Below are 13,708 nucleotides of genomic sequence, written 5' to 3' on the forward strand. Positions count from 1 at the left end.
TAAATTCAAAGAACGTATAGCTTTGAGTTGCACCAGCGAAACACGACGATGGAAACGAGATTAATCATTATGTATCCTTTCCCATTGCTGAGGGGCCTAGCTTGAAATGTAAAGAAAATCATGGAAATTAGATCCTAATTAAATACGCAAACTTATATAGCCGATATCATCGGACCGAGATTCAAATTGGGGAACTCATGAGATTGGAAAACGATCTTACTCGTTTGTCTATCCAATGTGATTAAAATAAATAAATAAATAAAAAGAGCTTTTTCCATTTAGTCACACTTATTTGTTCTTTCCTATTGTTTAATTTTTAAGATTTGTTTCAAGTTTTACCTATGCTTTTTATTAATATATATATATATATATATATAGATTTTTTAGCCAAAATGGTCCATGAAATTTACATAACACATCACTTTGGTCTCTGAGATTGAAAATCAAAAGAAATGGTCCATGAGATTGTTCACCATCCATTATTTTGGTGCTTCCAATAAAAACTCCGTTAAGTGTCCCGGAGCTCTTGGCCGGAAGTTGGGGCAATTTTCAATACTTCGTAACTCAATCGTTTTTTAACCAAATTCGACCCATAATATATCAAAATGAAGATAGGAAAGTGTAGAACAAGATTATACCTATTTGGAAGCCCAATGGTTTCCGAAAATGGCCGGAAAATAGCCTGAAAAGCTTTTGGTCCGCAGGAAAACTAGAAAACCCGTTGGAAACAGGATAAACTTTAAACATTCATAACTTCTTCAATACTCAACGAAATTGAGTGATTCAAAAACGAAAATCATACTTCTCGATGAGACGAAGAGAATGGTACCTTGTTGACTGCTAAATCACCATGGTTTGACCGGAAAACAACTCGAAAGTGGATGTTTTGGTCTCAAGTTAGCCACTTTCGAGCCGTTTCCAGCCAAACCACAGAGAGTTAACCGTCGAGAAAGGTACCATTCTCTTCATCTCGTCGAGAATTATGATTTTCGGTTTAAATCACTTGATTTCGTTGAGTATTGAAGAAGTTATGAACGTTTAAAATTTACTCAATTTCCGACGAGTTTTCCATTTTTCCCGCTGGCCAGTCACCTTTTAGGCTATTTTTCGGCCATCCCCAACAATCATTGGGCTTCCAAATAGGTATAATCTTGTTATACACCTTCCTATCTTCATTTTTATATATTATGGGTCGAATTTGGTTAAGAAACAATTAAGTTACAATGCTTTGAAAATTATCCAAACTTCTGACCAAGAGCTCTGACACTTAACGGAATTTTTAACGAAGAACCAAAATAATGGATGGTGGACAATCTTAGCGACCATTTCTATTGATTTTCAATCTTAGGGACCAAATTGATGTGTTATGCAAATTTCATGGACCATTTTGGCTAAAAAGCCATATATATAAGTGGTATAATTTGAAACCTTGTGTATTGTAATTTTATATTTTTGACTGGACTTTCTGGATAAGCTCCCTTCTCAAAATCTTTCCCGAAGCCGACTTCGGGACGCTGTTTATAGATGTCACTCTCCACAATCGTTTGAATTGTGCAACCTGTAAAAGTAGAGGAAAAATACCGTCAAACTTTCAATTATTCAGTGAAACATATGTCTAAAGAAGTGTTCAGATTCTAGACCACAATATCAACTAAATTTTTGACAGAAGCAATATTGGGGAGGCGGAATTGAACTCGGAACTTTAGGGGCAAGTCGCAAGGGTTCATGCTCTTAACTAACCAAGCTACGTCATGCATTCAGTATCAGGTAAAGTGAAACAAAAATCATGTAGTGCTATTCTGTGTTCTACGTTTTGCAGAAACCTTACCTGTTAACAAATTTCTGTATTTGTTGCTCAGCTAGCAAGCTATTTGGTGCACGAACAACGTACGCAATTGGGACTTCCCCGGCTTTAACATCTGGAAATCTGTAATGGAAAATTGATGTTAAAAATCGTGCAGTGTTTCGAAGTTATGGAAACTGAGAACAATGGTGTGGAAAAACAATGTATGGCTCTTGTACTTACGGGATCACAAGTTCACAACAGCATCCAATATTTCAGGGTGAGAAAGCAATATCCCTTCTAGCTCCGCAGGAGCCACCTGTTGTTACATTAACCACATTACCTTTTTTTCCCTACAAGCGATATTAGAGGAGGGAAGGTTCGAATTAAGAATCTTGAGTGCAGGGGCAAACACTCCAACCACTTTGCAAATCCCTTGCACTCGAAGCGCATAATATTTAGAAAATTAATTATACCTGAAAACCATAGCACTTTATGAGCTATTTAATTCGATCGACAACAAATAATTGCCCCTCTTCATCAAAATATCCAAGATCTCCAGTGTGTAGCCAACCTTGTTCATCTATCGTCAACTTTGTGGCTTCTGGATTATTATAATAACCTGAAAAGCAATTTATATACTTGGAGTTTATTTCTTTCATTATCTACAGAATCATTTACAGTCTTAATCTTGAAATTTAATAATTAATCTTGTATTACTTTGAAAGAAAAGTAAAAATGGCAGAAAGCAGATGAAAATATATATTAGGTTAACCTTGCATCATATTAGGTCCCCTAACCCATATTTCTCCCAACTGGTTAGGAGGAAGAAGCTCGAGGGTATCCACACTAACTATCTGGGAATTCAACTCCAGGAGCAAGAACGCCGCTCGATCCAGAAATTTGAGATCCTTCTGTAAAATTTTCCAAAGAAACGATCCCACAGGTTTCTGTCAAACCATACCCCTGCCACAAATACAACACAACATGGATTTTCAAGTCAAAATTCAATTTTTGTAATTGATGCTGTAGGTAGCACATTGATCATCTAATGTGACAGCCACTGTTCATTAACAATGATTGTAATTGATCAAATATATTTATTTGTTTGGTAAACTTCCACGTCATAAGGTCTACTAGGCAGAAAATGTGATCTTTTTTAGCATCTTAAATTATATATTTTTGTTTGTGAAATCTTTCAAGAGCAATTGTATAAGATTATTTCACAATAATCAACTTGTGTGGAACCCCTCATTGGTCGCCTTAATATTTTATATTAAGCATTCGATAGTGATAGAATTCCTTCTTTTTTATTTCGTCAAAGATAAATTAGTTAGATTAAATGTTAGATTAAAGAGTGGACAGGATTTGAAACCACGTCGTGATGCAAAAGATAACATTCAATTTTATCATTATGGTAGAGGACCACTTGCGATAATGAAATTAAATAGATGTGTTTTTAATGTTTTATCAACAAAATTTAAGATTAAGCGATCAAAGATTAATTTAAACCATATTATTATTAGCCCATCGTGAGGTTAATTGCACCCCTACCTTAGTGTAAATAATATAGTTTGGTAAGCAACAAAGACTCGACGAAGGTGACGATTCCAATTTACCTGACCAATCGCAGCGTGAGGAATGGTCTTAGCACAATCCTCCATCAAATCCTTACCCAGCGGCGCCGCAGCCGAAATGATGAACTCAACCGATGACAAGTCGTACTTCTAAACAACGCTCTGCTTTGTCAGCGCGATCACCAGCGGCGGAACCACGAATAAATACGTAACCCTGTACCTCTCCACCACCTTCAACGCCCTGTCGATGTCAAACTTCGCCATCGTAACGACAGCGTTCCCTCGCCGGAGTTGCGAGTACAAAATCACCAACAGCCCAAATAAGTGAAACATCGGGACAAAGCACAGAAACACGTGGCGCGGCTCGCTGTACCGGTCCTGATCGGCCGCGACCATCAACGACGTTCTAATGAAGTTCCGATGCGTCATAACCACTCCCTTGCTCTTCCCAGTCGTCCCGAACGAGTAGAGCAGCGCCGCCACGTCACTCTGATTCACATTAACCGCCGGTAAACCGGAAATCAGATTCGAATCGTCCGAAAGCTTAATCAAATCGGAGAAGGAATGGATATTCATATTCCGGTATCGAATTGGGAGATTGAAGCCCTCGATCTTCGGCAATAGTTCGGAGACGTGATGATGAGCTTCGGATTGCAATCGCTGACTTGACTGGCGAGCTCGGAGACGGTGTACATAGAATTACAGCTGGTGGCGGTGGCGTCGATTGCGGCGATTGAGAAGAAGCAGACGGGGAAGAGGATGGAATTGGAAGCGAAGATAAGAACGACGTCTTTTTTCTGGACGTTGAGATTGAGGAAGGCCTGTGAGATACGAAAGACTAAGGATTTGAGCTGGAGGAAGGTTAGGGTTTCGTCGGTTGCAGCGTCGGCGAGGGCGAGGCTCTGAGGGAAAGAGGAGGAGGTGTGGAAGAGAAAGGCGGTGAGAGAGAGGTTGGGATCGGTGGAGAAGGGGATGGGAGGTCGGGGAGAGGTGTAGATTTGGGTTTCGGGGTTGAAGGATTTTGGCGCCATGGATGTTTGGGACTGAGAAAATTTGGATTTTTCGTATGTATAGAACTGCATTGTGAGTGACGAGGAGGAGGACGAAGGGGTGTGATGAATTGACTTACCCGCCTAAAACCAAACTAAAATCTGTAAACGAGAATTTTTTTTTTTTTTTTTTTTTTAAACAAACGAAATTATTTATATTAAGAGGGTGTGAGAGTGGACTAAGCTTCATAAGTAAAAAGTATTACAATATCAGTATTGGTGGAAATATCGATATGCAAATTTTACAAAAATATCGATAATATATCAGATATCGATATCGATATCGGTTGCATTTGATGGAAATCATAGAAATTTGCTAAAAACATTAAAATTTGAAATTATTGTTTAGGGAATGTTGTATGAAGCCACAACACACATATGAATCAATAATTAATGACTAGATATTGTGTAAAAACAAGTATGTGATATGTGATAAGTGAGAATGAAAAACAAGTAATAAAATAAAACACTTCACGAGAACAAATAAATTACACATAACTGAATTGAAACTTTCATCATGAATCGGCACAAGTTTTATTGAATTAAACTAATACCATATAAAATGCATAAGTTCATGAAGTTAAAACTATAGTCAATCTTCATCTTTCATTTTGATTAGGCCTTCCAACGTAGTACATTTCAATTGCACCAATCTCCAAATATATGATAGATTGAAAACTGAATTCACATAGTAGAAAAAGAAATGAAGAAAGAAACGTGAAAAGACACAAAGAAGAAAACTCGACCACTAGTTTGTAACTTTTTGTCTAAATTTCTGCAAGGATAATAAAATATCGAAAAAATTGACTGATTTTTGGAAATATCGAGAATATGGGGTGAAATATACATTTCATCCTCCTCCCCTTTCATATGTTCCATGAATTTTTGGATATTTTTGTGAAAATATTGAACATATTCAGAATATTTTAAACATTTCCCGTAAACGAGATTATTAACCATTAACTAATCAATTTTTATTGAATGTCGAGCTTTTAATATCAGATTACCGTTTGGGTAAAAAAAAAAAATAAAAAAAATGGATGTCCCTAGGTTACTATCTGCCACAGGAGAATTTAGAGGAAGGGCTAGTTAGGAATTGTTGTGTTTTTTTTCAAAACTGCTTTTACTATGTAATGAGAATACATAGCTGTGGAAAAAAAAAAAAAAAACAAATGTTTGGTAAACTATAATAGTGAAAGTGCTTTCAGTAAAATTAAAAAAAAACAAAGTTAAAATGTTTTGTAAACTTTTATATAAAACTACTGTAACTTTGTAAAAAGACATGTTGCTAGATATATTATTAAGTTAATTAGGTTAATTGTTGATCAATTTGTTACAAATACTAGTTTCCTCTTATAACCTCTGTTTACTTTACCTAGCTCTAGAAAAAAAAAGAAAACTAATGAAAAGTCCTCAAAAACTTTAGTTTTTAATCAAAAAAACAAAATAAAGGTATCAATGAATAGTACCAGAAGTGGCTTTTCAAGGTAAAAATATCCTTAACGTTAAAAGTAAACAATACCGAAAGTATTTCATTAAGATTCCCCTAGAAAAACCCATAGCAATCTCGTGGTCTCATAGCAACCCCTAGTCTTGTAGCAATTAGCAAACCCCTGGGTCAAAACTAAACCCAAAAATAACAAAATAAAAATCTCTCTCGAAGTTACTTTTTCTCTCCGTGGTGAGAGCTTCTCAAGCTGAGAGTTTCTTCTCGCTTCTTGTGTGAGGCATTCAATCCATAGAAATCCTAGTGGCCTTAACTTTGGCTGGGGTCAGTTGTCGTTTCCTTTTTGCTCTCCTTCTGTTTTGTTTTTCTTGCTTCCACTGTTTTTTCTCCCAAATTTATACTCCGGTCTATTCTATTTCTCTATCCCCGTGGGTATTACTCTTTTCAGGCTCTTCCATGCTCCGATCTTTAGCCATGCATCGTACTGAGATCGTGCGTAGAGTTCCGGTGTATCCACCGGCTTGGGTGTTGTCAACACCACCACCTTCTCGTTTTGTCTGTCGATTCCAGCAACATTGTTCGTGGGTTTCCACGAGCTTCATATTGATAGTTGGCTTCTCTCGTTTAGACGCTGGTTATCTCTAGTTTATGGTTATGCTTGGTAGCATTTTGGGGCTGGATGTGGCGTTTATTGAGGCGGTGCTCGAGGGTGATGAAGGAATCGAATGGACTGACTGGTTCTGGATATAGGGGAGAAGGCTGTGGAAATCTGGTGAAGCTTTTGGCTTTGGAGGCTTACTGTAAAGTTTGGGCCTAAATGTTTTTTTGGGCTCAGTTTGTGTTCTCTAGTGTGTTTGGGCCTACTTTTGTTTGTTGATATGTTGTCTTTGGACCTTCATTGTACTGTTTGTTAGTTGTTGGTGGTTTAATAAATTATCCTTTTACAAAAAAAAAAAAAAAAAAAAAAAAAACTCACAAGTTTACATAAAGAGTGTTAAAGAAGAAAATAAATTATGATTACACTCCTAATTACAAGTAAACCCTAAAGCATTGAAGGTCCCACTAGTGTGAATTTTCACCCAATTTCCCAAGTCCAAGCAAACAAAAAGAGAGAGCAAAATTTTCAAGAGAAATACTAATGAAACTCTTTTAAAAGTAAAACTGTTTATAAGTTCCGTGTCATTTTATATTTTTTGCATTATGTTTATTTGTACAAAAATTAGCGTTAAACTAAAAAGTAGAGAATCCATAAAAAAATTCACAATCGCTTCGACAGATCTCAATTTTCAAATAAATACAAAGAAGATGATGTGTCAAAAACTCCAAGTGTACCAAAGGACATGACCCTACGACTGCCACTAAATAACTTTATTCCTTGGATTGTGTTACGCGTAACAAAGTGAAGACAGACTGACCTCCTTTTTTCTGTACAATTTTGGTATTTTCTGTTTTGGTCATATGTGCCTTTTTTTTTTTCTTTTTTTTTTTAAGAAACTTTAAATAAAAGCTTTCAGTATTGTTCTTTCATATTTTTACACTAAAAAATCAATCATGTTACTATTCACTTTATTCTTTATTTTGTCCTTATCGTTAAAATTCAAAATTTTCAAGCTCTTTTTATTAGTTTTTTTATTTTTTTTGGTGAACATGTACCTTCTTTCACTTACGAGAATTTCATCTTTTTGGCTCTCATTCCTGTAATGTTGTAAGATGATTTAAACCATCTATTTTTTAAATCATCTTTCAAGAATCATATCTACAAAATTAACTAAATTAAGAAATTATTTAATCATCTAACGATTATCTAATATTCATTTGAACCATATTATCTTAAATAAATCCTAAAAGTTTGACAACTTTCATCAACCGGTTTAATGATTTCAATTTGATTGATTTTTTATTGCTAGGTTGATCTCTATAGAATGACCTATAAATTAGACGATTCTAAAATAAAAAGCATAACCAAGAAGGTAAAACAAGAAGATTCTGAGTAAAAATTACTTACATTCCATCAAGATTCAAGGAAAAAAAAAATCAATCGCCTGAAAACTACATATAAAACTAAATTTTGAAATTTACATCAATAATATAATTTGGTGCTACTTCAAGATTCTCTGCTACTAATTTTCTCTACAAAAGGAAAAAGAAAATCTGAGAAACTATACCAACAAATTTGCGCCGGAGGGAAGAAATAATTTGGATTACGCGGCGGAGCATTGAGTATATCCATTGGCTGAAAAACTGATCGTCAGACTCGACAGGAGATGTCGTTGGAGCCATAGCTAATTGCTTGAAGACTTGAGCCAGACATATTTGTCATCCATCTTTGAGGGCCTTTGGATTCCCCTAATATGTTGTATGCATAAGAAGGCCACCTTACATCCACGCCACACGAGCTTGTGACGCCCGTCCTAATGAGCTTCTGCGTTCGATCCAGAACTATAAGATTCGAAAATGTTGAGAAACTGTTTCCCACAAAGACATCAGCCCTTAAACACACTTCGTAGTCGATTGCAGACTGAATGAGATAAGAGAACTTCTTGTAATTTCCTTCGACGCCCAATTTCTTCTTCTCGAAAGGAATCAGGCCTTCTTTCCAGCCGTTTAGAATAGACGGATCATGAAGAAGACTATCAGCTATAGCTAGATAAACAACGACAGGCGTTTTGAGGCCAACAATGTTGCCTACTCTTTCCATGATCTCCTCCTTGCTACTACAAATTTGGGTTATGTTTGATCTTTGCTCTAGCTTCTTACAATGAATCATCCAATCTATCTCTATCCTCATATGTACAGCCACATAAGGCACCGGCTGCACGAGAGAATTCTCCGCCGGGCTAATGCCAATTTGCGCAAACTCTTTCTGACTACTTACTTGTGCTGCTCCTATCTCTCTAATCCGTGACACAACTTTATCCGCTTCATTCATTATCTCATCAACCAAAACCATGCACTCAAAGATTTTCGCATAGTCCTTCACAGGCCAATGATCGTGCCACAGAAACGGATTCTTTCCTACGATTCGAATTACCTCGTACTCATTGTATGGATCCTCATTATGCTGTTTCAACTGATCCATGTCCCTCTCGGGAGTCCACCTCCTTCCGCTTCCTTTCTGAAGCTCAAATGCTCCTGTTCGGTTTCTAACATCTGAAAGTTCACCCAACTGAACGAATCCATTACAGAGAGAATTAAACTTCTTGAACTGGAACACCTTATCGAAGGAAATCGGCTCCAAGAGCTCAACTTCCTTGTAAAACAGGGAAGCACTCAAGCTAGGCATCAAAAGCGTCCGGTTCAGAAGCCTTGCGGTCAGACAAGCTCTTGCAAACGCTATTTTCTGGTTGTTTAGTCCCCAAACGATTTGAGGAACCTCCAGAAACTTATCTTTTCGGATCCCAGATTTCTGACCGAATGACAACGAGAGATTACCGATGAATACCAAGTTGTCCTGTTCAGTTCCATCAAAGATGGAGAATGTAGGAAGCAGAACAGCTCTAATTACCAGAGCAGTCACAGCTAAAACAACACATTTGCATGCGAACGAATTCAAATGGCAACCGAGAACTTTGAAATTCTTACAGTAAGGAGGCACGTCCATTTAAGATTAGCAAACCCTATTCAATCCAGAAATCCCAGAATTTCAAATCATCCCAAGAACATAAAATTCATCCGGTACCAAAAAATCAGCATGAACCCTTTTCAATGCAGAGACAATTTGCACAAAACCAGAAGAACAATCATTCCATCGTATGAAATTCGAGGCTTTTTATGCAGAGTTGTTGCAACAGCTGAATTCAAATACGTGCAGGACACATAAAATCTACATAAACCCAACAAATATATACAAATTATATGACCAGAATCAAATTCTATAAGGATTGTATGTGAATTGTGAGAAGAAAACTTACCAATTATTCACAAAATTAATCCGGAATTTGTAGAAAGAAGCAATCTTCCAATCGAACCCAGATTCCAAATTCAGAAGTAGAAGGCTCCGAGAAAGGCAAGCATGTGATATGGTTGTCCCACTGCAATAAAAATTCAATCACAAAACTGTTAAAAGGTGTGTCCTTTATACCCCATAATTCACAGAATAAAACAACATATAATCCTAAATTCCAAAGCCTGCAGGAGACCTGCAGATGTTGCTATAATAAAACAAACAAAAAAGACGGACGCAGAGAGAGAGAGAGAGAGAGAGAGAGAAACTGCATAAAACTCACATATTTGGAGTTTGAAAGCCTGAAACTCAAAACCCAACAACAAAGAATTCCAAAAACACAATTGGGTTATGATTTCATAAGAGTCCAATCTGAATTTTCTGATGACAACCCAGAAAGCAGAAGACACCACATAAGAAGAAGATGAACATGTGTCAAGGAAATACAGAAAAAAAAAAAAAAAAAAAAAAAAGCCTGAATTCCTGTAATCCAAAAAACGCATGCCAGCCCATCACTCTCATGACAACATCATATTTTTAATTAAATAAAACAGAGTTAGTAAAGGTGGAAAAACAACAACAACAAAAATAAAAAATAAAAAATAAAATTGAAAGAGGAGACATGCTTCAAGAAGGGAAATAAAATAATGGAGATGAAAGTAGGGCAAGAATCTTGTGTGACACAAAAGGATCTGATTTCTCTGCCTTCTCACTTCTCATACATTCTTATATTCTCTTATTTGTGCGGTCGCGATTAAGTCATATTAATATTTTATATTATTATTATTATTTATTTTATTATTTTTATAAAAAAATTAATATAAAATATTAATCTAACTTAATCATGATTACCTTAAATTAAAAAAAAATGAAAGTATATAAGAAATAAGAGGTCAAAGAAGCCAGGTCCGTGACAGAATGATGTGGTGGGAAATGGCAAGAAAAAGGCCAAATGGGAAGTGACAAGGACCTCTCAGAGATGAGCAATGTAGACAAACTGTCTAATCAGGCAAGGCAAAAAAGGACGGACAAATGAAGCTCTTATTCCTCTGAGCCTCTGCAACGTATCTTAGTAAATAGAAAACGAGTAATGCATAAACTAAATTTTTTAGATTACATTTTGTATGTCAAATAGCTATAAATAAAAAATAATCATGTTAATTAATAATTTTATTATTTAATTTACAAAATTTAGTTTATTAACATATTATCTACAAGAAAAATCTCATAATAGTGTAGTTGTTAAAAACATCATTTATTCTCATACATTGTTCTATTTTGTGACATATATTGCACATCCAAACCGCAATTATAGTTCTATATACTAAAAAGAAAAGTGATATGTAACATTCAGCAGTTAAGAATAATTATATTTCAAGTTTGAGTTTTTTAACGTACATAGTATAAAGATTATTTGATGTCGTTATGATTTGTATGTAATTACACATATTGAAAACTTATTTTACGATTTTTTTTCTACAAATATGAATGGTGAGATTGTCCTCCAATCATATAAAATTTGGGAGAACTAATAAAAAATCCCTCACCAAATGTTTTTTTATTAAAAAACACTTAGACAAGCTTTTCTTGTTATTAAGGATACTTTATGTATTGTAAGGAGAAAAAAAAACCTAAACGAAAGTCACACTTTATGAGGGTTTTAAATTAACAAAAAAATGTCCTTAATAATTAAAAAAGTGCCATTAACAATATAAAGATGTCCTTAATGATAAAGAAAGTTGTCTAAGTGTTTCGTGATGGACTTTGTATTAATTTTCTAAGAAAATTCGGGAAGTATAAAACAAAATAGAAAAAGCATTGGGGAAAACAAGAAAAGAATTATAAACTCTACCCTTTTATACATGTAATTTGTGTTTACTAAGGTAAGAAGCCAAGAAAAGCATGGGGAGCCAGGGGAGGGAGACCTTTTGTGAGTTGGGACCTGGGAAAGGTATGTCTGTTGTAATGCTTACGACGGGACTTTTGAGTTATACCATGTGGATGCATTTGTCTTCCAACGCTTTCGTATTGTTGAATGTGTTGACCCACACAATTAAACAAGTTCAAAGAAATTGGTGGAGGGTTTTCCAAATCTCTAGCAAAGGTCGTTGGTGATCCATCATCTTGAAATATGTGACATCATCGGTTGTATCTCTAAAAAAAAAAGAGCTTAGATATCTGAACTCTACTTAAATTAATATTGTGATATTTTTGTAAAGAAAATCTCATATTTGACGGATTGTGCAGATGATAGAACAAGTTGGGGACAATATCGATGTTATTGGAAGTGGGACATTTGACCAGTCTCTTTGATAATTTGACATAGTATCAGAGCCAGAGAGCATACTTGTACTGTCACGTAATAGGTGAGTCCCCTTGGCCTCGTGCAATGATGGTGGGTCATTTGGCCCTGTGTGTAAGGTGAATCTCCTTGGCTCCACCAATACTGAGTCACTTTGTGATAAAACCTCATAGCTGATTGATTGTGCATGTGTTGATTAACAAATTTAGAATAACATCGATGTTGTTGAAAGTAGACATTTAACCCGTCTCTAATAATTTGACAAATCATACATGTACATATCAAATCTTTATTTGCCCTTATTTATTTTGTTTAGCTGTCATCTATTTGTGAAATTGCTTGTGGGGCCCAGGAGTAACATGGATGGAGGTCGTGATTAACTAAAATAAACACAACCAATTAGCAAAGGTTAATCACGAGACTAAAAAAGCCTAACTGGTCGGGAAAAGAATTGCTGCAAGAGCTTACAACTTAGCTGGTTAAAATTATGGGAAAAAAACATATATATTGACTTCTCTCATTAGAGATTTTAAGTTCAAATCCCCCCTTCTTAGTATCATTTGCATGTAAGGACGGATGCAACTAAGGCTTATTGGGGACAACTACCACCATTGAAGTTTAATTTGTAGAGAGAAAACAAACCACAATGAACCGAACTTGAACTTATGGTATTCCAGTACTTTAATTGATAAGTTAAATTTTTTTAATAATATGTTGACACACCCCGACCCAGAAAGTCCACTTGGACCCTAAATCGAGCTGTGCTGGGCGACACCTGGAAGGTGACGAAGCCATAAAATGTGATAGTGCATAAAAAGTGAATAAATTTGAATCTAAAAGTGTCTAAGTACCAGAGTGCGCTACGAGTGGGAGCAAACTCATTTCACACGCGATGTCAGAGCATAAGTAAGGTGCAGTAATGTGGGTAAGAATCATACCCTCAAAAATATCCATCAATACTAAGATTCGCCATAGATTCTTTTCGATACAAACTCAGCAGCTAAAACCTGGAGGGCACCAAACAGAAGGTGTGAGTAAGCAATAAAACCAAGCTTCCCAAAGTTACTACCTCTCAAAAAGTAATGCCCCTAAATGTAAAACCCGTATCGTTTTCCATAAGACAGTACAACATATATACATATATCCAAACCATACTCAGAAATGACCAAAACCACGGTTTGCCATCACATCCACCATACATTCATAAGTAGGCCAAATGAACTAAATCAATACAAAGTGATATATCAGTCAGAGTCAGCTAAAATGACATGTACAACTTATCCGTATCTCATCAATCATGGCTAGCATATAAGTCGGAGTCACCTATAGTGACATGTACGACTTATCCATATCTCGTCAATCCTGGCTAGCATATAAGTCGGAGTCACCTATAGTGACCTGTACGACTTATCCATATCTCATCAATCTTGGCTAGCCAATAGCTCAATAGGTATACCTGCACACGAGTCGGAACCACCTAAAGTGGTATGTACGACAGGACTGGGTGTAAATAAATACGCTCAAGTGCTACGATCACGTGAAGACTGGGCGAATAATCATGGGTCACCTACGAGTCGGAACCACTTAAAGTGGTCTGTACGACAGGA

At 36.0% G+C, this 13,708-nt stretch overlaps 1 protein-coding gene and 1 pseudogene across 1 annotated transcript; both read right to left on the bottom strand.

Annotated features, from left to right (window-relative positions):
• Window positions 1-1,444: 1,444 nt before the first annotated feature.
• On the bottom strand, window positions 1,445-7,765 carry LOC103945225 (annotated as a pseudogene).
• A 75-nt stretch (window positions 7,766-7,840) lies between these two features.
• On the bottom strand, window positions 7,841-10,520 carry LOC103945133 (O-fucosyltransferase 23). Its single transcript, XM_009355656.3, has 3 exons — window positions 10,083-10,520; window positions 9,768-9,887; window positions 7,841-9,679 (listed from the first exon to the last, which is right to left on the bottom strand). The coding sequence occupies exon 3, from the start codon at window positions 9,455-9,457 to the stop codon at window positions 8,105-8,107; it is 1,353 nt and encodes a 450-aa protein (XP_009353931.2). The 5' UTR covers window positions 9,458-9,679; window positions 9,768-9,887; window positions 10,083-10,520; the 3' UTR covers window positions 7,841-8,104.
• Window positions 10,521-13,708: the final 3,188 nt, after the last annotated feature.

The sequence above is a fragment of a genome, unplaced genomic scaffold (genome assembly GCF_019419815.1).
Source record: "Pyrus x bretschneideri cultivar Hongxiangsu unplaced genomic scaffold, Pyrus_bretschneideri_v1 Contig7, whole genome shotgun sequence".
Lineage (NCBI taxonomy): Eukaryota > Viridiplantae > Streptophyta > Magnoliopsida > Rosales > Rosaceae > Pyrus > Pyrus x bretschneideri.